Source organism: Tetrao urogallus (assembly GCF_951394365.1).
Source record: "Tetrao urogallus genome assembly, chromosome: 26".
NCBI classification, from domain to species: Eukaryota; Metazoa; Chordata; class Aves; order Galliformes; family Phasianidae; genus Tetrao; species Tetrao urogallus.
In genome coordinates, this window is record NC_136839.1 from 2,308,367 (window position 1) to 2,334,031 (window position 25,665).

General features: G+C 63.2%; 4 protein-coding genes across 4 annotated transcripts; all 4 read right to left on the minus strand.

Annotated features, from left to right (window-relative positions):
* Window positions 1-4,048: 4,048 nt before the first annotated feature.
* LOC306955829 (all-trans-retinol 13,14-reductase-like) lies at window positions 4,049-13,589 on the minus strand (the record flags this gene model as incomplete). The annotated part of the gene is made up of 11 exons (XM_079547200.1): window positions 4,049-4,209; window positions 5,500-5,659; window positions 5,778-5,944; window positions 8,335-8,444; window positions 8,509-8,647; window positions 9,189-9,314; window positions 9,736-9,930; window positions 10,637-10,832; window positions 11,939-12,168; window positions 12,534-12,716; window positions 13,415-13,589. The coding sequence occupies 11 exons, from the start codon at window positions 13,587-13,589 to the stop codon at window positions 4,049-4,051; spliced, it is 1,842 nt and encodes a 613-aa protein (XP_079403326.1).
* Window positions 13,590-15,451: 1,862 nt separating this feature from the next.
* On the minus strand, window positions 15,452-16,483 carry LOC306955926 (pancreatic polypeptide-like; the record flags this gene model as incomplete). Its single annotated transcript, XM_079547305.1, has 2 exons — window positions 15,452-15,515; window positions 16,302-16,483. The coding sequence occupies 2 exons, from the start codon at window positions 16,481-16,483 to the stop codon at window positions 15,452-15,454; spliced, it is 246 nt and encodes an 81-aa protein (XP_079403431.1).
* A 2,018-nt stretch (window positions 16,484-18,501) lies between these two features.
* Window positions 18,502-19,395, minus strand: LOC306955925 (pancreatic propolypeptide YG-like; the record flags this gene model as incomplete). The annotated part of the gene is made up of 3 exons (XM_079547304.1): window positions 18,502-18,532; window positions 18,615-18,686; window positions 19,226-19,395. The coding sequence occupies 3 exons, from the start codon at window positions 19,393-19,395 to the stop codon at window positions 18,502-18,504; spliced, it is 273 nt and encodes a 90-aa protein (XP_079403430.1).
* A 3,778-nt stretch (window positions 19,396-23,173) lies between these two features.
* TMEM101 (transmembrane protein 101) lies at window positions 23,174-25,270 on the minus strand (the record flags this gene model as incomplete). Its single annotated transcript, XM_079547266.1, has 4 exons — window positions 23,174-23,588; window positions 23,662-23,808; window positions 23,890-24,070; window positions 25,134-25,270. 4 exons carry the CDS (start codon window positions 25,268-25,270, stop codon window positions 23,280-23,282), a joined length of 774 nt encoding a protein of 257 aa, XP_079403392.1. The 3' UTR covers window positions 23,174-23,279.
* Between the last annotated feature and the right edge of the window lie 395 nt (window positions 25,271-25,665).

Consider the following 25,665-nt stretch of genomic DNA (forward strand, 5'->3'; position numbering starts at 1 on the left):
GGGATGGGATGGGATGGGATGGGATGGGGATGGGATGGGATGGGATGGGATGGGGATGGGATGGGAGGGGATGGGATGGGATGGGATGGGATGGGATGGGATGGGGATGGGATGGGATGGGATGGGATGGGGTGGGATGGGGTGGGATGGGATGGGATGGGGATGGGATGGGAGGGGATGGGATGGGATGGGATGGGATGGGATGGGATGGGGATGGGATGGGATGGGTGGGATGGGATGGGATGGGGATGGGATGGGAGGGGATGGGATGGGATGGGATGGGATGGGATGGGGTGGGATGGGGTGGGGATGGGATGGGATGGGATGGGATGGGGATGGGATGGGATGGATGGGATGGGATGGGGATGGGATGGGAGGGGATGGGATGGGATGGGGATGGGATGGGATGGGGTGGGATGGGGTGGGAGGGGAGGGGATGGGAATGGGAGGGGAGGGGATGGGAATGGGATGGGGTGGAGATGGGATGGAGATGGGGATGGGGATGGGATGGGATGGGATGGGATGGGATGGGATGGGATGGGATGGGATGCGATGGGATGGGATGGGATGCGATGGGATGGGATGGGATGCGATGGGATGGGATGGGGATGGGGTGGGAGGGGATGGGATGGGATGGGAATGGGAGGGGATGGGATGGGATGGGATGGGAGGGGATGGGATGGGGTGGGATGGGGTGGGATGGGATGGGGTGGGAGGGGATGGGATGGGATGGGAATGGGAGGGGAGGGGATGGGATGGGATGGGGTGGGATGGGGTGGGATGGGATGGGGTGGGAGGGGAGGGGATGGGATGGGAATGGGAGGGGAGGGGATGGGATGGGATGGGGTGGGATGGGGTGGGATGGGATGGGGTGGGAGGGGATGGGATGGGATGGGAATGGGAGGGGAGGGGATGGGATGGGATGGGATGGGAATGGGATGGGATGGGATGGGATGGGATGGGATGGGGATGGGATGGGATGGGATGGGATGGGATGGGATGGGATGGGATGGGGATGGGATGGGATGGGATGGGATGGGGTGGGATGGGGATGGGATGGGATGGGATGCGATGGGATGGGATGGATGGGATGGGATGGGATGGGATGGGATGGGATGGGATGGGAGGGGAGGGGAGGGGAGGGGATGGGATGGGATGGGGTGGGGATGGGGTGGGATGGGGTGGGATGGGATGGGATGGGATGGGATGGGATGGGGTGGGATGGGGATGGGATGGGGATGGGATGGGATGGGATGGGAGGGGAGGGGATGGGAATGGGAGGGGAGGGGATAGGAATGGGATGGGGTGGGATGGGGTGGGATGGGATGGGATGGGATGCGATGGGATGGGATGGGATGGAGCCGGGGTCGGGCTCATCTGCAGCCCCCTCAGCAGTGGGGCAGAGCGGCAGCCCGGATGGGGGCTGCGGGCCGTTCCTGCGTGTCTGCTGCGGGTCCCCCCTGCTGTGCCCGCACGGAGCGGCGCTGCGCGGAGCCGCGATGCGGAGCGATGGAAGCGAAGCGCCGACAGCGACCTGCGGAGCGGGGACAGCCGGGGGGGTGGGGGGGGACCGCAGCACAGTGAAACAAAGCGATACAACGGGACCCCAACACCGCCCCACACCCCGCATTTAGGGCCGCACAGCACCGCCCGGGCCGAAGTCTGTGTGCAGGGCGGTGCGGGTCCAAAGTCCGAGCGGGCGCGGCGGTGATGCGCGGTGTGTGCGAGGGGGGGGAACAGCACGGCAGGTGCGTGCGGGGCTGCGGGGCTGCGGGCGGCGTGGACCCCCGGGGGGGGTTGGGAGGGTCGGGGGGAGGGAAAACGGCACCGACGCGGCCTCCGCTGTGCGCAGGGCGATGTCCACCGTTCATCTTCATCATCATCTTCGTCTCCGTCGCCATCTTCATTGTGCTCCTCTTCGTGTGCCGACTGTTCTGCTGCAACCGCGCCGCCCCCCCGCTCCGCCGTGACCCCCCCGGCCCCGCGCCCCCCCCGTTGCACCCAATGCCCGCCCTGCCCAGCCTGCCCGGGGGGGGCGGGATGTTCGGCGTGGAGCCCCCGCCCTATAGCGAGGTGCGCCCCATAAATCCGGGATGGGCGGTGAGAGGGGCGGGGGGGGGGGGGGGGGCGGAAGGAAAGGGGAATGGGGTGAGAGGGCTGCGGGTGCTTCCTATGGGGCCCGGGGTGTTATGGGGCTGGGGGTCATGGAGTTGTGGGGCTGGCAATGATGGAGTTGTGGGGTCAAGACATGATGGAGTTATGGGGTTGACACTGGTGGAGTTGTGAGGTCAGACATGATGGAGTTATGGGGCTGGCAATGATGGAGTTGTGGGGTCAGACATAACGGAATTATGGGGTTGACAATGATGGAGTTGTGGGGTCAGAAATGATGGAGTTTCAGGGCTGGGAGTGATGGAGTTGTGGGGCTGGAAGATGACTGCATTATGGGGCTGGCAATGTGGAGTTGTGGGGTCAGGGATGATGGTGTTGTGGGGTCGGGGATGATGGAGCTATGGGGTTGAAAAGGTGGAGTTGTGGGGTCGACAATGTGGAGTTGTGAGGTCAGAGATGATGGAGTTTCAGAGCTGGGAGTGATGGAGTTATGGGGCTGGAAGATGACTGCATTATGGGGCTGGTAATGAGGAGTTGTGGGGTCAGAGATGATGGAGTTTAGGGGCTGGAGGTGATGGAGGTGTGGGGCTGGGAAGTGATTGCGTTATGGGGCTGACAATGATGGAGCTGTGGGGTCAGGGATGATGGAGTTTAGGGGTCGGAGGTGATGGACTTATGGGGCTGGGGCTGATGGCGTTATGGGGCTGATGCAGTTATAGGGTCGTCCCCACTGACTCCCGGTCCCCGCAGGTGGCAGCGCAGCCCTCGCTGTTCCCGCAGCGCGACCTCAGCGTCCCGGCATCGCCGCCCCCCGGCAGCCCGACCCACTTCTATGGGGGTTTGCAGCCCCCCCCGGGCACAGCGGATCTGTGCGGAGATCTGCGGTCCCCCCCCGCCCCGGCGGCGGCACTGAGCTCCGCCTCGCTCCCTTCGTGACCCCCGCGCTCCGTCTGAGCCCCACCGACCCCCCCCCCCCCCCCCCCCCCCCGGGCGCTGTGCCGATGGAGCTCCGTGCGGGGATCTCAGTTTATTGTGGCAATAGAACAGAAAGAAGCCCGCACTGCTCTGCTGAGCCGGGGGGAACCGAAGGGGTGGGGGCACAGCTGTGCATCAGCCCCCGTCCCATCCCATCCTACAACCTGTATCCTATATCCTATAACCTATGTCCTATATCCTACATCCGATCCCATCACATCCCATCCTACATCCTGTATCCTATATCCTATATCCTATATCCTACATCCGATCCCATCACATCCCATCCTATCCTATCCTGTCCCACCCTCTCCCGTCCTATATCCTATTGCATCCTATTCCATCCCATTCCATACCATTGTATCCTGTATCCTATTGTATCCCATCCCAACCCATCCCCTCCCATCCCACCCTATCCTATCATATTCCATCCCATCCAATCGTATCCCATCCCCATCCCATCCCATCCCATCCCATCCCATCCCTATCCTTTCCCTGTTCCTATTCCGTCCCCATCCCATCCCATCCCATCCCATCCCATCCCATCCCATCTCATCCCATCCCTATCCTTTCCCTGTTCCTATTCCATCCCCATCCCATCCCATCCCATCCTACCCCATCCCACCCCCATCCCATCCCCATCCCATCCCCATCCCATCCCATCCCATCCCATCCCATCCCATCCCATCCCATCCCATCCTATTCCATCCCATCCCCATCCCCATCCCCTCCCATCTCCATCCCATCCCATCCCCATCCCCATCCCCATCCCATCCCATCCCATCCCATCCCATCCCACCCCATCCCATCCCATCCCATCCCATCCCCATCCTTTCCCTGTTCCCATCCCACCCCACATCCCATCCCACCCCATCCTACATTCTATTCTATCTCCTCCCACCCCCATCCCGCCCCCCATCCCATCCTACCCCCGTCCCCCCATCCCTCTCAGCTCCCCCCATCACGGTGCTGCGCTCCCCGCTCTCGCACCACGCATTGCTGCCTTCTCCCTCCTCTTGAGCCTCAGCAGATCCACGTACAGCACACGGCCCAGCACGGCTGAGGCACAAAGCAGCGCCCCATGAACGGCCCCTGCCAGCCCACAGCTGAACACGTCCTGCCCTGGGGACGAGACCTGGCTGTGACACGGCCACCCCATGGGGACATGGGGACATGGGCACTGCCATGGGGATAGGGTCACCCCATGGGACATCCCGGGTGTAAGGAGAGCCTGGCTGGAGCTGAGCATGGAAACATGGGGATATGGGGCACGGGGACAGGGGGACGTGGAGAGAGGGGACATGGGGACATGGGGATGTGGGGACACGGAGACATGGGGACATGGGGACACAAATGTGGTGACATGGGGACATGGGAAGATGGGGCGTAGGATCATGGGGACACAGACGTGGGGAAGTGGAGTCATGGGGACTTGGGGACTCTGGGATGTGGGGACATGGGGGCATGGAGAAACAAGACCAGGAGACACAGGGATGCAGGGATGTGGGGATGCAGGGATGTGGGGACACAGGCACATGGGATGTGGGGAACACAGACATGGGGACATGGGGCACACAGGGCCATGGGGACAGGCACAAATGTGGGGACATGGGGACAGACACAGACCTGGGGACATGGGGTCATGGAGACAGGGGGACTCTGGGACATGGAGGCATGGAGAAACAAGAGCAGGAGACACAGGGATGCAGGGATGAGGGGATGCAGGGATGAGGGGATGCAGGGATGAGGGGACACGGAGCACATGGGGACACAGGGACACACAGACATGGGGACACGAGGATATGGGACAAAGGGAGAAGCAAGACCAGGAGACACGGGGATACAGGGATGAGGGGATGCAGGGATGTGGGGACACGGGCACACAGGACGTGGGGACACACAGACACGGGGACATGGGGCACACAGGGACATGGGGACAGGCACAGATGTGGGGACATGGGGGAAACAGACCTGGGGACATGGGGTCATGGAGACAGGGAGACTCTGGGACATGGGGGCATGGAGAAGCAAGAGCAGGAGACACGGGGATGCAGGGATGAGGGGACATGGAGACATGGGGACACAGGGACACACAGACATGGGGCCACAAGGATATGGGGACATGGGGAGAAACAAGACCAGGAGACTTGGGGATACAGGGATGTGGGACACGGGCACATGGGACGTGGGGAACACAGACGTGGGGACATGGGGCACACAGGGACATGGGGACAGGCACGGTCCTGGGGATATGGGATCCTGGAGACAGGGGGACTCTGGGACATGGGGGCATGGAGAAGCAAGAGCAGGAGACCCAAGGATGCAGGGATGAGGGGACACGGAGCACACGGGGACACAGGGACACACAGACAGGGGGACACGGGGACACAGGAGGTGGGGACGGCCACGTACCCGTGAGGTAGAGGTTCCTGACGGGGGTGTCCGCCCTCATGGCTGCCACCACCTCGGGGCTGAAGCGCCGCAGGTCGTGCTCAGCGCCGTACATCTCCCCGCGCGGCGCCGCCAGGTAATGCGCATTGCTGAGCGGCGACGCCGCCTCCACGAAATCCACCTGCACGGCCCATGGGGGGAGAGGGAAGGGGGCACATAGGGCACACCGGGGGTCCCCGTCCCCTCCAGCCCACCCCGTTCCGGGTACCCCGCCCCACGGAGCGCCCCGACGCCGTCACCTTGTCGCGGAGGTGGGGGAAGCGCAGCAGCGCGCGCTGCAGCAGGCGCTGGGCGATGTCGGTTTTGTAGCGCAGGTAATCGTCCCCACGGCGCCTGGGAAGAGTCCCTGCCCAGCCCTCGAACCATTCGTAGCGCGCCATGGTCAGGATGGTCATGCATGAGCGGCCTGCGTGGGGGGCGCAGGGGGAGATCGGCCCTGAGGCCCCCGTGTGATCCGTTGTAGGGCAGCCTTGGTGCGCATCCCACGGCCGCAGCCACCAGGGCGATCGCAGTCTTCATCTTTGGGACGTCGCCCCCAGAGTTCACCCCGTAACCCCAGCCATTGGGATGACCTCGGCCCTAATCGTGGGGCTGTCACCCACCCCAGTGCCCACCCCATAACCCAACTATTGGGATGACCTTGGTTGCCATCATAGGGATGTCAGCCCTGGTGCCCACCCCATAACTACAGCCCCTGGGATGACCTTGGTCTCCATTGTAGGGATGTCACCTGCCCAGTGTCCACCCCATAACCTCAACCACTGCCATGACTTTGGTCCTAATCATGGAGATGTTCCCCCCCCCCCGTGCCCACCCCATAACCCCAACCACTGGGATGACCTTGGTCTCCACCGTAGGGATGTCACCCCCGGTGTCCACCCCATAACCCAACTATTGGGATGACCTTGGTTGCCATCATAGGGATGTCAGCCCTGGTGCCCACCCCATAACTACAGCCCCTGGGATGACCTTGGTCTCCACTGTAGGGATGTCACCCCAGTGTCCATCCTGTCACCCGACTCTTGGGATGAAGCCAGTCTTCACCAGGGGAGCGTTGGCCTCAGTTCCCACCCCAGCCCCACCTGCAGGATGCCCAGCCCCAACCACGGGGATGACCTTGATCCTAATCACAGGGTTGTCACCACCCCAGCGCCCACCCCACAACCCCAACCACTGGCATGACCTTGGTCTCCATTGTAGGGATGTCAGCCCTGGTGTCCACCCCATAACCTCAACCACTGCCATGACTTTGGTCCTAATCATGGAGATGTCCCCCCCATGTGCCCACTCTATAACCAAACCACTGGGATGACCTTGATCTCCATTGTAGGGATGTCACGCCCAGTGTCCACCCCATAACCTCAACCACTGGCATGACTTTGGTCCTAATCATGGAGATGTTCCCCCCCCTGTGCCCACCCCATAACCCCAACCACTGGGATGACCTTGGTCTCCACCGTAGGGATGTCAGCCCTGGTGCCCACCCCATAACTACAGCCCCTGGGATGATCTTGGTCTCCATTGTAGGTATGTCACCCCAGTGTCCATCCTGTCACCCGACTCTTGGGATGAAGCCAGTCTTCACCAGGGGAGCATTGGCCTCAGTTCCCACCCCAGCCCCACCTGCAGGATGCCCAGCCCCAACCACAGGGATGACCTTGATCCTAATCACAGGGTTGTCACCACCCCAGCGCCCACCCCACAACCCCAACCACTGGGATGACCTTGGTCTTCACCATAGGGATGTCAGCCCTGGTGCCCACCCCATAACCTCAACCACTGGCATGACTTTGGTCCTAATCATGGAGGTGTTCCCCCCCCCCCAGTGCCCACCCCATAACCCAACCATTGGGATGACCTTGGTTGCCATCATAGGGATGTCAGCCCTGGTGCCCACCCCATAACTACAGCCACCGGGATGACCTTGGTCTCCACCGTAGGGATGTCACCCCTGGTGTCCACCCCATAGCCTCAACCACTGCCATGACTTTGGTCCTAATCATGGAGATGTTCCCCCCCCTGTGCCCACCCCATAACCCCAACCACTGGGATGACCTTGGTCTCCACCGTAGGGATGTCACCCCCGGTGTCCACCCCATAACCCAACCATTGGGATGACCTTGGTTGCCATCATAGGGATGTCAGCCCTGGTGCCCACCCCATAACTACAGCCCCTGGGATGACCTTGGTCTCCACTGTAGGGATGTCACCCCCGGTGTCCATCCTGTCACCCGACTCTTGGGATGAAGCCAGTCTTCACCATGGGAGCGTTGGCCTCAGTTCCCACCCCAGCCCCACCTGCAGGATGCCCAGCCCCAACCACGGGGATGACCTTGATCCTAATCACAGGGTTGTCACCACCCCAGCGCCCACCCCACAACCCCAACCACTGGCATGACCTTGGTCTCCACCATAGGGATGTCAGCCCTGGTGTCCACCCCATAACCTCAACCACTGCCATGACTTTGGTCCTAATCATGGAGATGTCCCCCCCATGTGCCCACTCCATAACCAAACCACTGGGATGACCTTGATCTCCATTGTAGGGATGTCAGCCCTGGTGTCCACCCCATAACCTCAACCACTGGCATGACTTTGGTCCTAATCATAGAGATGTCCCCCCCCCCAGCATCCACCCCATAACCCCAACCACTGGGATGTCCGTGGTCCTAACCATGGAGACATCACCCCCATGCCCACCCCATCGCCCAACCCTTGGCAGATGAAGGAGGTGCTGAGCTCATGCCATCATGTGGATGGGGTCGGGGGGGAGGGGGCACGGTGAGGACCCCCCACCTGGGTGCCGCTCCTCGTAGGTGGGGTCCTTGGCGGCAGGGAAGGTGATGAACATCATGGCCAGGTTCTCAGGGACGTCCTCGCGGCTCAGGGCAGCGTATTTGCTCATCCTACAGGAACAGCACTTGTCCCCATCCCTGCCCCCCTCCCTGTCCCACAGTGGGGGGCCCTTACATGGTGTCCAGGTCGTTGTGAGGGTAGATCCAGAAGTTGGTGGCTGGCAGGTCCAGCTCGGCCGCACTGCCCCGCAGCCCCACAAACACCAGGAAGGAGCCCATCCCGTGCTGCACCATGGCCAGGCGGGAGCGGATGGCTGCGGGGACAGTGGGGCATTGGGGACAGTGGCACCCTGTCCCCTGGAGAGGGGTGGTGGGGACACAGGGGATGCTATGGACACCAGGGGTGTTGGGGACATCAGGCGGGGACACCAAGAGCACTGGGGACGCGATGATCTCTAGGGGTTCTGGAGACACTGGGGACACCGCGAGCAATGGGGACACCAGGGGTGTTGGGGACATCAGCAACACCGGGGACACCAGGAGCACTGGGCCACAATGAGCTTCGGGGTGCTGGGGACACCGGGGATATTGGGGACATCGTGGGCACTGGGGGTGCCGGGAACACGGGAGATACTGGAGACACCATGGGCACCGGGGACACCAGGGACACTGGGGACACAATTGGGGTGCTGGGGACACCAGGGGCACCGGGGACATGGGAGACATTGGAGAAGCCACGAGCACTGGGGACACCAGGAACATTGGGGACACCAGGGACACTGGGGACACTGGAACCACTGGGGACACCATGGGCACAGGGGAACCCAGGCAGACGGGCACCATGGCGGCACACACCGGGGTGGGCGCGCAGCGGGGAGGGCAGCAGCCTGCCGAAGGTGTTGAAGGTCCCAGCATCAGAGATGACAACGCGTGCCCGGATCTCCACCTCCTCCTCCTCACCGCCCTTCTGCACGGCCACCCCTGCAGCACAGCGTGTTGTCTCCCACCCCACACTGTCACCCACCCTATGCTGTCACCCACCCCATGTTGTCACCCATCCCATGTTGTCACCCACCCCACATTGTCTCCCACCCCACCCCACACTGTCACCCATCCCACACTGTCACCCACCCCATGTTGTCACCCACCCCACACTGTCACCCATCCCACACTGTCTCCCACCCCACACTGTCACCCATCCCATGTTGTCACCCACCCCACACTGCCACCCACCCCACACTGTCACCCACCCCACACTGCCACCCACCCCACACTGTCACCCATCCCATGTTGTCACCCACCCCACAATGCCACCCATCCCACACTGTCACCCATCCCACACTGCCACCCACCCCCATGTTGTCACCCACCCCACATCCCAGCCCCCACGCTGGCCTCTCACCCACAGCGGTGCCACCAGAGACGAGGATGCGTGTGACAGCAGCCCTCACCAGCACGGCCCCCCCTGCGCGCTCGATGAGGGGCACGGTGTGGAAGGCGACCTCGCTGCCCCCCCCCCGCGGGTACCAGGCGCCGCGCTGGTAGTGGTGAACCATCAGCACGTTCACCAGGAAGCTGGAGTCCCGGGGTGCCGTGCCTGGGGACACGGGGATGGTGACAGTGCCGCCGTGGAGATGGCGCCGACACGGGGCGGTCGTCCTCTGTCACGACTTGGCCCTCCCCGTCGTGATACGACCCTCCCCTAGCGCAATGTGGCCCTCCCCGTCATGATACAGCCGTACTCTGTCATGACATGGCCTTCCCCATCGTGATAGGGCCCTCCCCTACCGCAGTGTGGCCTTCCATATCATGATATAGCCATCCTCTGTCATGACATGGCCCTCTCCATCACGATATAGCCGCCCTCTGTCGTGACAAGGCCCTCCCCATCGTGATACAGCCATCCTCTACCACAACATGGCCTTCCCTATCACGATACAGCCACCCCCTGTTGCAACCCACCTCACCCTATCGTGACACAGCCCACCTCTCCTGCAGCAATGTCCTGCTGTATCACGACACAGCCCTCCTCCCGTTGCAGCAGTGCCCTCCCTATCACAATACCCCCCGCCTTGGGGGGCATAGGGGACAACAGCCCCCTCTCTGTCGCGATAACCTCCTCCCTGTTGTGATAGCCCACTCTCTGTCATGATAGCCTCCTCTCCATCACAATAGCCTACTCCCTGTCTCTATATCGCCCTCCCCATCACGATAGCCTACTCCCTCTCTCAATAGCCCCCTCCCCATCATGACAGCCCACTCTCTGTCGCGATAGCCCCCTCCCTGTCACGACAGCCGCTGACCATAGAAGAGGTAGCTGAGCAGGGCACGCAGGTCCTGGTTGTCCGTCAGCCGGGCCACCGCCTCGCTGTGGCTGGTGGCCGCCATGCGGAAGACGGGCGACAGGCAGTGCAGCAGGCCGCTGCGCACCAACATGGCCGCCAGCCAGCGCGGCGCCATCTTCAGCAGCGCCAGCAGCGCCACGTGCCTGGAGGCCAGCTGCACCGCACGGCTCCGTGTCACCCCACGGCCGCCTTCGTCCCCGGCGCGGCTGCCACCCAACATCCCCGCCGCCTTTGCCCCCTCCCCCCCGTGGCCGCCGCCGTGTCCCAACCGCGCTCATCCCAGCCAACCCCACCTCCCACAACCCCGTGTCCCAACAACCCACATCCCGGCCAATCTCACCACCCCGTGGCCCCACCTCGTGTCCCATCCAACCCCACCACCCGTGTCCCGACCACCTGCTCCCCCCACGGCCACCGCCTCTGTCCATTTCCCCACCACCCCCGTCCTCCCACGGCCACCATCTGTGCGCTCCCCAACCCTCCACCCGTGTCTTGATCGTGGTCACCACCCATGTCCCCCATGCCCCAGCTAGCTAACCCCATCACCCGTGTCCCCACCACCCACGTCCTCCCCACGGCCACCATCCATGTCCCAACCACAGTTGTCCTCCCACGGCCGCTACCGATGTCCACGTCCCCACCGCCTCCATCCCCACAACTCATGTCCCCACCACCCATCTCCTCCCGATGGCCGCCATCCACATCTCCCAACCAACTCTACTGCTCATGTCCCACCGCCAGTGTCCCCACCACCCGTGTCCCCTACGTCCTCACCATCCCTGCCCCCCTCATGGCCACCACCCATGTCCCTCACTGCTCTCCACCCATGTCCTCCCCATAGCCACCACCCGCATCCCAACCAACCCCACCACCCATGTCCCAACTATGGCCACTACTCTTGCTCCCCGTGTCCCCGCCACTCATGCTCCCCCACGGCCACCACCCGCGTCCCATCCAACCCCATCCCTCACGCCCCCCATCCCTATCTTCCCCATGGCCCCCACCACCCTTCTCCCAGCCAACCCCACCAATACTCACATCCCCTCCACGTCCCCCCTGTCCCCACCACCCATGTCCCCCTATGGCCACTACCCCTGTCCCCTCCACCCTCATCCCCTCTATCCCCACAGCCACCACAACCACCTTTTCACCCCCAGCCCAACCCAAACACCCACAGACCCCCATGGACACCACCTCCCCCAGCAGCTCGGCTGACCCCCACCCCCATCACCCCCCCACACTCCCCCAAGGCAGCCCCACCTTGGACAGCCTCATGAACTCCCGGATCGCCGCCTTCTCCTCAGGGAACTGCTCCTCCAATGCAGCAACGAAGGCAGCTTTGCCGGCACGGAGCTGATAGCAGCGCGGGCCCAGGGTCACCTCATCATAGGGGTCAGGCAGGCGCTGCCAGCACAGCTGCCCGTCTGTCAGCTGGTCCAGCAGCACGCGCAGCATGCTGCCCTCGTGCATCTGCCCCACGTAGTGGATGCCTGCAGGCGCCAGGAGGGCAGGTATGCGGTGTGTGCACGCATTCTGCATGCATACGGTATGCACAGCACACGTGCACACACACGTGGCCTGCACACTGCATGCACACACGCACGATGCACGCACACTGCATGCACACACACACACTGCAGGCAGATGCTGTGCACGCTGCAGACATCACGCATTCGTGCATGCTGCACGCATGCTCTGCGTCCATTCACCCCACATGCAAACAATGCATGCACCACGCACACCCTGCCCACGCTGACATCACACGTGCTGCATGCATGCTTTGCACAGCCGTTGCGCTGCAGGTTGGATGCACGATCGCACGCTGCAAGCACCACCAATGCATGCTGCTCCTTACCCACGTCAAACTCATTGCCCCGCTCCTGGAAGGTGTGGCAGCAGCCCCCAGCCTGGTCGTGCTGCTCCAGCACCAGCACACGTTTGCCCACCTTGGCCAGGATGCACGCAGCTGCCAGCCCCCCAATGCCACTGCCGATGACAACAGCATCCAAATCCTGCGGCACGCGTGCAGCGCTGAACCCTGTGCATGGAGAGAGGAACGTTGTGCTTCTTGCATGCAGCAGCAGGAGGTGTGCACCCACACAGCATGCAGTGTGCACCCACGGATGCACAGCACGCACCAGTGCAGCACGGTGCTTGCACCTGCGTTGTGTGCGCCGATGCAGCACGCGGTGCACATCCACAGCACATGCAATGTGCACTCGTGAAGTGTGCAAGATGCATCCGTGCAGCGTGCACTCATCCAGCACACAGTGCATATCCACCCAGCGTGCAACATGCAGCCATGCAGCGTGCACTCGTGCAGCACGCCGTGCACATCCACACAGTGTGCAGTATGGAGCCACGCAGCGTGCAGTATGCACCCATACAGTGTGCAGTGTGCACCCGTGCAGCATGCAAGATGCAGACATGCAGTGCACATTGGTGCAGCATGCCATGCATGTCTATGCAGCGTGCAAGATGCACGCATGCAGCCTGCAATATGGAGCTGTGCCGTGTGCACTGGTGCAGCACGCGGTGCAGATCTGCGCAGTGTGCAATATGCACCCACGCAGCATGCAATGTGCACCCGTGCAGCGCGCAGCTCACAACCACGCGCTGCCCTGCATGCGTGGCTGCAGCAGGCGCCGCGCTCACACGCAGCACACACGCTGCAACTGCACGGCGTGAGCCCGCGGGGATGGGCAGACAGACAGACGGACACACACACAGACTCACCCCTCCTCAGCACTCTGTTACGGGCTTGCTGGTCCGTCACCAAGGGCCGGGGGGGTCGGGGGGCTGGGTGTGCAAAGGGATTCCCAGCAGAACCCAGCAGGCGTTGTGCCAGCAGCCCCAGCAGCAGCACGGCCAGGCACGGAAGCAGCAGCAGCAGCAGCGGCGAGGCCCACATGGTTGCACCGGGGCAGCGCTGCAGCTCGGATGCAGCACCTCGGGGACGGGGTGGTGTGGATGCAGAGCACCTCGTGTGTGTGTGTCACCCCCATCCCCCCCCCCGGGCTGTCGGATCGGGGGCTTAGGGGGCAGAGCAGCTTATCGCTGCAGCGGCTTACAGACACTGGCTTGCAGCCAGCAGTTTTGCACCCCGTGGGGCAGCACCCCCCCCTCCTGTTGTGTCATCCCCCCCCACACACACACACACATTGTGCTGCTGGGACACAGAGCAGCGTGCACGGATGGTGTGTGAGTGCGTGGCACGTGTGCAGCTGTGCAAAGGGGGGGGACGCACGGAGCCAGGCAGGCACGGATCTGCGTGTGCAAACTGTGCAAGCACGCGTGTGCACACCCTCACACCCAGCCCAACTCCGCTGCCTGCAGCTGTGCTGACATCTCCTGGCTGCAGGGGGAAGGGCACCGCACACACGTGTGCAAACACGCACACAAAGTGACCCCCCCACGCACCCGTCCCCAGCCCCACAAACCCCCTCTGTGTGCTAAAATGGGGCCAAAGATGCTTTTTCAGGGATAAAGGCATCGGTGGGAGAGGGGACGTAGTGGCGGGGGGACGCGCATGGGGGGGGAAGGGACACGGGTGGCACCGTGCCCACCCCAAGCTGCCCCAGTTCTGTGGGTTTGGGGACACGGGAGCTGCTTTTCTTCTCTTTCACTTTAAGAAAAGGCACAAAAGCACCACAGAGGGGTGAGCCAAGGATGGGGGGACATGGGGACAGGGGTGTGGGAAAAGGGGACGTGGGGAAATGGGGACATAGGGACATTGAGATGTGGGGACACAGGGATTTGGGAACACGGGGACATGAGGACCCCTGGGTGTCCACCCAGGGTGGGGCAGGGGGACAGAGGAGATGCAGAGACGCAGCACGGCGCCCCCCCTGTCCCCACATCCCCCATAGCAGCCCGAGCAGCACCACTGAGGGTCATTAATTGCGGGCTAATTACAGGTTGGGGTCCTCATTGGGGTCACTGCAATGTGGGGGAGGAGCGGGAAGACCCAGGCGGGGGGCACTGAGATGAGTGCAGAGCCCAACCCGGTGGGGTCGGGTGGGGAAACTGAGGCAGGGTCTGCGCATGCGCAGTGCTCTGTACCGCCACCTGGTGGACGGACAGCGCCGCTGCACCGCCTGGAGGACCTCGGACCACAGAGAGCGCAGTGCAGAGCGGCTCCGGCGGGAGGAGCTCCAACCGTCCTCAAAGACTGGTGGACGGGCGTGCACATGCATGGTGCAAGGCTGAGTGTGCACAGAGCAATGCTAAGTGTGCAAAGTGCAATGCTAAGTGTGCACAGTGCAATGCTAAGTATGCAAAGTGCAATGCTAAGTGTGCAAAGTGCAATGCTAAGTGTGCACAGAGCAATGCTAAGTGTGCAAAGTGCAATGCTAAGTGTGCACAGTGCAATGCTAAGTGTGCAAAGTGCAATGCTAAGTGTGCACAGTGCAATGCTAAGTGTGCACAGTGCAATGCTGTGTGTGCACAGAGCAATGCCTGGCGTGCACAGTGCACAACTTGTGCACACACCTCGTGCTCGCTGGGCACAGACAGCAGCACAGCTGCACCCTCGCTCTCCATGCTGACACACACAGCTGCACGCACACCACTGCACGCCCCGCTGCGCCCGTTCCCAGCACCAGCCCCCAGCGCCCCCAGCACCAGGCAGAAGCAGGAGGTGGCTGCAATGAGGTTTATTTTGGGGGTCTGGGGGCGGTGTGAGGGGGGCTGAGGGGCTGCAGATGTTGCAGGACCTCCCCCAACCCCCCCCCAGGCACTGCTGGGCCACGCAGTCAGCACCGCACCCGGCGCTCAGCACCCAGCAGCACCCATGGGCTCCTCACACAGTGCCTGGCTGCTGGACCGCCGGCCGTACCTGCAACAGGGAGCACAGTGCAAAGGAGCTGTGCATTGCAAGGAGGAAGGACTGCAACAAGGAAGGCGTTGCAACAAGGAAGTGCAATCAGGAGCTTGCAAGAGCGGGAAAGCTCTTTGCAGCAGGGAGTGTGTTGCAGCAGGAGTTGTGTTGCAACAGGGACGGTGGCACAGCAGCTGGATGGGTTGCAGTGAGGGGGGGTGGGTTGCAGCACGGAATGGGCTGGCGTTGCAAAAGTGGGGCAGCTGCAAGAGGAAAGCACGTTGCAACAGGAGGTGCATTGCAACGGGGCGGCATGCTGCAACGAGGAAGGCGTTGCAGCAAGGATCTGAGTGCATTGGGCAAGCAGGTTGCAGGAGGGAGAGCATTGCAGCGAGTGCAAGCAGGCGAGTGGGTTGCAAGAAGGAGAGGATTGCAATGGGGAGAGCATTGCAAGGGGGGGCAATTTGCTTTGGGAAATGGCATTGCAAGAGAGAGTTGCAATGGCGGGGGTGTTGCAAAAAGGGACGCATTGCAATAGGAGAGCATTGCAGTAGGACAGCATTGCAATAGGAGAGCATTGCAATAGGAGAGCATTGCAGTAGGACAGCATTGCAATAGGAGAGCATTGCAGTAGGACAGCATTGCAGTAGGACAGCATTGCAGTAGGAGAGCTTTGCAATAGGAGAGCTTTGCAGTAGGACAGCATTGCAGTAGGACAGCATTGCAGTAGGACAGCATTGCAGTAGGAGAGCTTTGCAATAGGAGAGCTTTGCAGTAGGACAGCATTGCAACCCTGCTGCTCACCGGTGCCGTGTGACCACGTTGAGGTACTGCTGCAGGTCGTTGTAGAAGCGGATGAGGTCCTCCACAGGAGCATCGTCCCCAGGGTAGCTGGGCTGCGAGGGGCCGGCGGCGGCGTGGGGCACAGCGAGCAGCAGCAGGCTGCAGGCCAGCAGCAGCAGCGGCGCAGCCCGGCAGGGTGGCATGGCTGCAGCGCAGCATCGCGGTGTCAGCTGGGCCCTGCACACCTCATGCCCGCACTCCCTGCTCAGCAGCCCATTTCTGCCCCATTTCTGCCCCATTTCTGCCCCATTTCTGCCCCACTTCTGCTGCTCACCTGATTCCTCAGGACGTGGCACAGGGACACGACAGCAGCACTGGTGGCGGCTCCGATCCCTCGGTGGCACCGCCGCCGTGCCGAGCTGCCCTTATATCCCACCCCTCACCCCCCCCCCCCCCGGGCTCTGTCCCCTGCTGATGTCACCCCGGTTGCGTTGCCAGGGAGGATGGGGGGCGCGGGGAGAAGGGATGGAGGGGGCTGGGAGGGGGACGGGGACAGCTGGCCCCTTGCGGTGCCCTGGTTAATGTTTGACTCTAGGGATGGGGGCACGTGGGGGGGCGAGGGGGTGGTTGCTGAGCTCAGAGCGGTTCTGTCCTGGGGATGGACAGACGGACAGCAACGCAGGGATGGATGGACAGAGGGTGCAGCCGTGGCGGGGGGACATATGGCAGCGGGACAGGGGGACACCGGGGGGCAGGAGGTGAACGAATGGCTGCAGGTAGAGTGGGGGGCAGCAGCTGGAACCCCCCGCTTGTGGCTGTGAGTTGAGACGTGGCCATCCATTGAGACATGGCCAGGCTGGGAGGTCAGAGGGGCTTGGGGGGGGTTCAGCCCAGACACGGCCCAAACAGCCCCCAATGGCCGCAGCCCCCCCAGGGACCCCACAGCACAGCACACGTGGCAGCCAACACACGGCGCAGCCCAGCACCCACACCACTGCCCCCCCCCCAGCACCCTCACAGCCCCCCGTGTCCCCAGACAGCTCACACCCCTCACCCATCCCTGTGTCCCCCCCTGCTCAGTGCACCCAGCGCCCCCTCCCGAGTTTCCACACCAGTACAGCTCAATGCCAGCACCCCCCAACACCCCCCATCCTCTCCTGCACCCCTCTCTCCTCCTATCCATCCCTCCACCCTCCGCATCCCTCTATCTGTCATCCCCTCCTGCATCCCTCCATCCCCCCCTCCATCCTCTCCTCCATCCCCAAATCCCTTTTCCCACCAACTCCTGCATCCCTCCATCCCCACCTGAGTCCCCCCCACATCCCCCGTCCTCCTTTCCATCCCTATATCCACTTCTCCACCCCTCCACCCTCCGCATCCCTCTATCCGTCATCCCCTCCTGCATCCCTCCATCCTCTCCTCCATCCCTCCCTCCCCCCTTTTCCATCCCTCCATCCCTTTTTCCACCCCCGCCCCCCCTCCCTCCTTCCCTGTGCCCCACACCCCCCATCCCCTCCTGCACCCCTCCATCCCCCCCTCCATCCTTTCCACCCCCCCGTATCCCCTGCTCCGTCCCTTTCATCTCTGCCCCCATCCATCCCTACACCCATTTCCTGGGTGTACCACCCCCCAGTTTCTCTGCCATCCCAACCTGCGCAACCACAGTCCCTCCATCCCCCCTTTTCCATCCCTCCATCCCTTTTTCCACCCTCTCCCTCCTTCCCTGCCCCCGCACCGCCATCCCCTCCTGCATCCCTCCATCCCCATCTGAGCCCCCCCCCCAAACCCCCCATCCTCTCCTCCATCCCCCCCATCCCCAAATCCCATTTTCCATCCTCTCCCTCCCCTCCACATCCCCTCCTCCATCCCTTTCACCTCTGCCCCCCATCCATCCCTATACCCCCTCCCTCCCCCCCCACCAACCCCCTAATTTCCACCCCCCCCCAGCACACACAGCCACACTGGTGCCCACATCATGCTCTTTATTGCCACTGGCAGCAGCGTGTGGGGGCCACACGGGACCCCCCCAGCAGATGGGATCTGTGTGTGTGTCTGTGTGTCTGTGTGCCCCCCCCTCGTTCATGGGACACCCCCGGGCTCTGGGGGTCCCCCCATGCAGTGCTCATGCAGCCCCCAGTGCTGCACCCTCAACTCAGATGGGAGCAACACGGAGAGATGGGGACAATTTGTGGGCTGGGGGGGGGGATTGGGGTAACGGGGGTCACCAGGCGGAGTCATCGTCGATGTCGGACCTGTGGGGACAGCAGGGGTTACGTGTGGGGACACAGCTTGGGGGGTCGGGGGGGTCGGGGGTGGGGGGGAGGTGATGCTCACCACGGCGCATCGCTGCGGGGACCCGCGGGCTGCACCAACACTGCAGGCACGGAGCTGCTGCGCTTCCCGTAGCTGTGGGGACGTGCAAAGGGCTGCACGTGGGTGTGCAAATAAAGGGAGCGTGGGGGGTGCAAGCAGGAGCTCAGGGACGTGGATGTGGGAGCAGGGAGGGTGTGCAAATGGGGGCTGTGCGTGTGTGTGTGCAAATGGGGCTCATGGGTGGGCAGTGGGGAGCACAGGAGCATGAGGGGGGGGCAGGTGGCTGTGCAAGCGGGGCCGTGCGAGGCTGCAGGCGGGATCGCATCTGTGCAGGTGGGAGCGGGTGGGTGTGCAAATGGGAGCTCACGGGTGTGCAAACGGCTGCACACAAGCGAGGGGGAGCCTGCGGGTGTGCAAAGGGGAGCACGAGGTTCTGCTGCAAACGACAGGTCGTGGGTGTGCAAATGGGGGGGGGGGGGGGGGGGCACAAGCGTGCACGGGGAGCACGGGGACGCGCAAAGGGGAGCAGGCAGCTGTGCGAAGGGGAGCCCAGCAGCTCGCAGGCGCGCACGGCCGTGCGGCTGTGCAAACGGGCGGCCGTGAGCGCGCAAACGGCCCCGCACGGCGCTCACCGCTGCCGCGTGACCAGGTTGATGTAATGGCGCAGCGCGGAGAAATACTGCGCGATCTCCTCGGGCGACGCCGCGTCTCCGGGGTTTTCGGGTTTCGGTGGATACGCGGCCGCGCACAGCAGCGCGCAAAGCGCCAAGGCGGGCAGGAGGCGGAGCGGGGCCAGAGGCATCTGGGACGGATGGCGGCGAAGGGGGCGGCGGGGGGGAAAGGTCAGAGCGGTGCCCGCCCCCCCTACAGGAGCCCACGACCCTCGGGGTCCCATCCGACCCGAAGCTGCTCTGTCGGTTCCGTGTTGTCCCCTCCTCCTCCCCACCCCCCCATTGGGATCCCTCGCAGGTCAGCGCGTGGATGTATCCCTCCTCACTGGGACACCCCCCAAAAGGGACCCCCCCCAAAGGGGACCTGTCACCCCAAATGGACACCCCCAAAAGGGGGACACCCCACCCAAAAGGGACCCCACCCCCCCCCAATGGGGACATCCGCCCAAAGGGGACCCCCCACCAAAAGGGACACCCCCCAAAAAGGAACAGGATACCCTCCAAAGGGACCCTCCCCAAAAGGGGACACTCCCCCAAAAAGGGACCTGTCACCCAAAAGGGACCCCTCTAAAAGGGACCCCCCCCCAAAGGGACATCCCCCAAAGGTGACCAAAAAGGGACACCCCCCAAAAAGGGACACCCTCCAAACGGGACCCCTCCTCAAAGGCGACCTCCCCCCCAAAAGGGGACACCCCCAAAAGGAACCCCCTCCAAAAGGGAACCATTCCAAAATGGACATCCCACCCAAAAGGGACCCCCCCGAAAAAGGGATCCCCCCCCCAAAAAAAAGACATCCCCCCAAAAAAGGACCCCCTACAAAAGGGAAACTCCCCCAAAAAGGGGACACCCCCCCAAAATGGACCCCTTCCCCCCAAAGGGGACCTTTTCCAAAGACCCCCCCCCTGAAAAGGAAAACTCCTCCCCCACCCAGCACCCACTCAAGGTTGTGCTCCCACCCCTGGGACCCCCATCTCCCCCATAGGACAACTTCCCCCCACAGACCCCCAAGGAGACAATCTCCCCATCCCACAGAACCCCCTCCAACATCCCCATCCCCAGGGGACCCCTCCGTCCCCGGCAGCCCCCCCATCTGCCCCTGTACTCACAGTGCCAGGCAGTGGGGTGACAGCACAGGGGACGCCAGCCAGCCGCCGTGCCCTCCCTGCTTTTATAGCCTCCGGGGGGGCCCGGCTCCTCCCTCCCTCCCTCCCTCGACCCAACACAGCGAGGACCCCGCAGCCCCCCCCCCCCTCTGGCTCTGCTGCACTTTCGGTGCCCCCCCCCCCCCCCCCCGTGTGGCGCACGGATGGAGGAATGGTGAAAGGTGTGGGGGACAATGGCACACACAGATGTGGCACCGTGGGACGCGGGGATGTGGCACAGGGACACGGAATGGACGCGGTGCAGGGAGGGGGTGCAGATGGGGCACAGGGACGTGGCACAAAGGACAGAGATGCCGCCCAGGGACACGGCACAGGTAAAGGACAGGGATACAGCATGGAGGGGGCACAGACGTGGCACACGGACGGAGCAAGGATGCGGCACAGGGAGGTGACACAGCACGTAGATGTGGCTGTGACATGGGGACATGGCACAGGGACACGGCACGGATGTGGCACAGACATATGGCACCAACATGGCACAGGAACGTGGCACAGATTGGGACAGGAACACGGCACAGGGACAGCATGGGGACATGGCGTGAATGTGGCACTGGGACACAGCACAGGGACATGATACAGACATGGCACAAACACGGCACAGGGACACAGGGACGTGGCATGGATGTGGCACAGGGACACAGCATGGCTGTAGCACATACATGGCACAGGGACGTGACATAGATGTGGCACTGGGACATGGCACGGACACAGCACCAACATGGCACAGATATGACACAAACATGGCACAGGCACGGGACAGGAGCATGGCAGGGATGTGGCACAGGGACATGAGAGCATGGCACAGACATGGCGCTGGGACACGGCACAGGGACAGCACCAACATGGCACAGGGACAGAGTATAGGGACACGGCACAAACGTGGCATAAACGTGGCACAGCATGGATGTGGCACAGACATGACACAAACATGGCACAGACACAGCACAGGGACACGGCACAAACATGGCAGAGACACGGCACAGATATGGCACAGGGACACGGCATGGATGTGGCACAAACAAGGCACAAACATGGCACAGATGTGGCACAGATATGGCACAGGGGCACAGCATGGATGTGGCACAGACGTGGCACATGGACATGGCACAAACGAGGCACAAACGAGGCACAGACATGGCACAATCATGGCACAGGGACCCAGCCACAGTACCAACAAAGCCACAACACCCGTGAGAGGCACAGGAGGTGACAGCGGCACACAGACAGGGGGACATCAATCACACAGAGGGACAACGGGCACGGCCAGCCCCGGGGCAGCGGGCAGGACAGCGCGCAGCGCCTCTGCTGCCTCAGTTTCCCCCCCCCCCCCCCCGGCACCCAGCAGAGCACGGAGCCGCGCAGCGCCGCCACTTCATCACTGCCGCCACCTCCGCAGGATGGATGAGCTGCCCTTTCTGCTCCCCCCTCGCCCCCCCACCCCGCGTTAATTCGTTATGGATTTGGTATTAACGAGCAATCACCCATCTGGGACCGTGACGCACGACGTGGGGGTCAACAGAACCAAATCGGGGGGGGGGGGGGGGGGCAAGGCTGCGTCTCTGGATGGGGAGCAGCAGGGATGGGATGCGGGGACGCGGTGCCGGCTGAGCTGCACGCCCGGCAGGAGGGGACGCGGCCGCGCTGCCGTGACCCGGCCAAGCAGCAGCATGGGCTCAGCTCGTGGCGCTGCCACCACGGGGCTCCCGGCCCCAAAGCTGCGCGCAGCCCGGTGAGCAGCACGCGTCGCCCCGCATCCCGCAGGGTTCGTTTGGTGCCACGCTGAGCCGCGGGCGCGGAGGTGGCCAAAGGCGCTCCGTGTCACACGCACAGAGCGGGGCCGCAGCTGTGATCCGCGGATGGCATCGACCGCCTCGATGTCACCTTTCACGTCCCCTGAGGGTAATTGGATCGGTGCAGCCGCGTGCCGGGGACACCGAGGGCGAATCCAGCACTGCCGGACCCCCCATCCCACCCGAGGGGGGCACAAGGAGCTGCCGCCCATCCCCATCACCCCCAGAGGGACCGGGAGAGAGGCAGCGCCGCTCCCAGCACCACCGATGTCCTCAGGCGGAGGGGGGGTCGGGCCAGCTTCTACGTGGCCCCCCCAGCACCGACCCCAGCACCGGAGGGGGGGGGGGGGGGGGGGAGACGGAAGCGATGTTTCTGCTCTATTTCCCCCAGGTGACAGCAAACAGCCGTTTTCCAAAGGTCACGCGATGGCTCCGGCAGCGGGGCAGCGTGGCTGTGGGGAGGGGGGGAGGTGGGACGCGCCCCCCCCCTCCGCTCCGTGCAGGGACAGCAAACAGGCGCTGCCGCCTCCCCGCTCTTTATGGCCCTGCTCTTTCCGCCGGAGACGCATTAAGGGCCCCGCAGCTCTTATCAGCCCCTATCAGCCCCGGCAGTGCCTGTTTGCTCGGCCCCACGCGCTTCCGATGAGCCGACAGGGACGGTGGGGACAGGGAGGACGCGGTCAGCCCCTCCCCGCACCCCCACTGCGGCAGCCAGAAGCCCAGCAGCACAAAGAGGGAAGCTGCCCCCATCCCCAGGGCACCCCCTGCCTCAGTTTCCCCACCTCGAGGAGGGGGGCACCCCATAGCAGGGCCCAGAGCCCCCCAACGAGGCACCACCCGACAGAGCACAAGGATTTCTCCTTCCGCCGGTCCAGAAAAAGGGGGCAGTGGGGATTTCAGGCCTCTTGGGAGCCCCCCCCCCCCTGCAGCAGGGCACAGCCACCACCTCGTCCTGTTATCAAATATTTACATATTTAAAAAAAAAAAATTAATAATAAATAGCAATCCTTCCAATAAAATAACCCAAAAGAAGCCGTCCTCTGCGCCGTCCCCAAGTCCTGCTCAGCCGTCGGTGGCCAGGATGACGACGGCACCGAAGATGCCCACGTTCTGCCCGATGAGCTTCATCTGGTTCCAGAACTCCACGCGCCGCGCCTCGTGCCAGTAACCGATGTTGCCATCGATGAGGAGGATGGCGAGAGGCAGCAGCACGGCCAGGACCTGCGCCGCCACCCGCACGTAGTAACCGGAGAGGAAGGCCAAAGCCAGGAGGCCGTAGAGCACGAAGAGGAGCTGCAGGGTGAGCTCGCCCCCCAGGATGTGGTTCAGGTAAGCCAGCCGGTCCTCCTTGCTGTGCTGCAGAGAGTAGGCCTGCGGGAGGGGGGCTGTGGCTGTGGGATGGGTTCGGTGCCGTCGCCGCCCGCCCTCCCGGTGCCCCCCGTACCTGGCAGATGAGGTAGATGCCCAGGAAGACCTGGCCTGTGGACTGCAGAGAGCGGCTGCGGGGCTTCTGCCGGTACAGCTCGCCTGCACCGCTGGCCAGGATGAGGAAACCGCCGATGATGGCGATGGTCCGGGAGTACATGCGCACCTGGGGGGCCACCGTCAGCGCTGAGCCCCCCGGGGACGGGGAAAGGAGTCCCTGGGGGGGGTGTATGGGGGGGGGTCTCACCTTCAGCCAGTCGCCGTAGTGCACCTGGCCGCCGACGTGCGAGGCGTACGTGGCCACGGCGAGCTGCAGGGCGGCCCCCAGGGCGAACCAGCGGCGCTTCACCCCGAAGGACATGAAGCTGGCACACAGCACGGCCACCCCCATGTCCACGTACAGGTATGGCACCGGGATGTCAGGCTTCCTGGGGGTGGGGGCACGGCAGCTCCAGCCCCGCTGGCACCCCCTGCTCCCATCCCCACCCCACATCTGCACACCCCGCCCCCTCCCAGGGTTCCCTTCCCCCCAGCTCTCCATTCCTGAGCCCTACACGACCGCCGGAGCCACCAGCTGCCCCAAGACCCCCAGCCCCACGGTTGCCCCAAGCCCCCCAATGCTACCTCTGGAGAACCCCAGCTGCCCCATGCTAACCAGCATCCATGGCCCCACACCAATCGCGGCCTCTTTGGCCCCAGGGCTCTGCCAACATCCTGCGCCCCACATATCCCCCATGCCCCAACCCCAGCTGCCCCACACTTAGGCTCCTCCAGCTGCATCACAGCAACCCTCAGCCCCTCCTTCGCCACGCTTAACTCGTGGCACACAGCTGCCCCACGCCTGCCCCACCGACTCCCACTCCCCATACCGACCCAAGATCCTTCTGTTGCCCCACAGCAACCTTTGCCCCCTTACTTAATCCAAGCCCCACACACCCACTCAGTCTCCCTTAGGTGTCCCACACTAAACTCCAGATGCCCCACAGCAGCCCCTAGGTTGCTTCCTAGGTGCCCTATACACAACCCAGAACCCCTACCGCCCCACACCAATCCCAGTGCCCCCCAACTAACCCACACTTAACCCAATGCCTCCCCTCCCAGAACGATGCCAGCTGCCTTGTACCCAGCTTCCCCATAGTGACCCCAGTGTCCCCCAGATGCCCCCCACCCACCCCAGACTCCTTACTTCCCCCACTCCCACCCCACCTGCCCCACACTCCACCATACCCATACTCAGTCTCCCCTGGCTGCCCCACACTTAATCGCAGCGCCCACCACCAACCTCACACCCACCCCCGCACCCCCCAGATGCCCCACACCCACCCCACGCCCCCTGCTTACCCCAATTCCCCGCAGCTGACCCGCAATTAACCCAGACATCACCGCACCCACACTCACCCTCTCCCCCCAACAGCCGCCCCACCTCCGTCCCCCCTCGGCCCTCCGCGGCTCATCTCACCCGCCCCGCTCCCCCGCTCCCTTCCCCCGCACCGCCGCCCGTCGGCCCGCTCGGCGCACAGCAGCAGCCCGCTGAAGCAGTGCCAGAAAGGGAAGCGGGTCAGCAGCACCCCGCCGCCCGCCGTCAGCAGCCGCAGCGCCCGCCGCCTCCACCCGCGCCCCGCCGCCATTTCGGGGAGGCCTGAAACCGGAAGGCCTAGTGGAGGAGCCGGAAGTCCTTTGCGCACTGCGCCGGAAGTCCCGCCGCCGGAAATGGAGGGGCAGGACTTCCGGCGCGGCCCGGTGTCCCCTCACAAACCCACATCGCCACACCGGTGATGGTTAAAAAAATCTCGGGTTTTATTGTTTTTTTTTTTTTTTTTTTGCTAAACAATACTAAAAAAATTTTTCTTTTTTTTTTTTCTTTTTTTTTCTTTTTTTTTGCCTTTTCTTTGTTTTTTTTTTTTTTTTTTTTCTTCTTAAACTCCTTAAGGCAGGGCTTGAATTAAACTTTTTTTTTTTTGAGCCATTTCTTCTCTTTAAAAACAGAACAAAAAAAAAAAAAAAAACCCAAAAAAATGAAAAC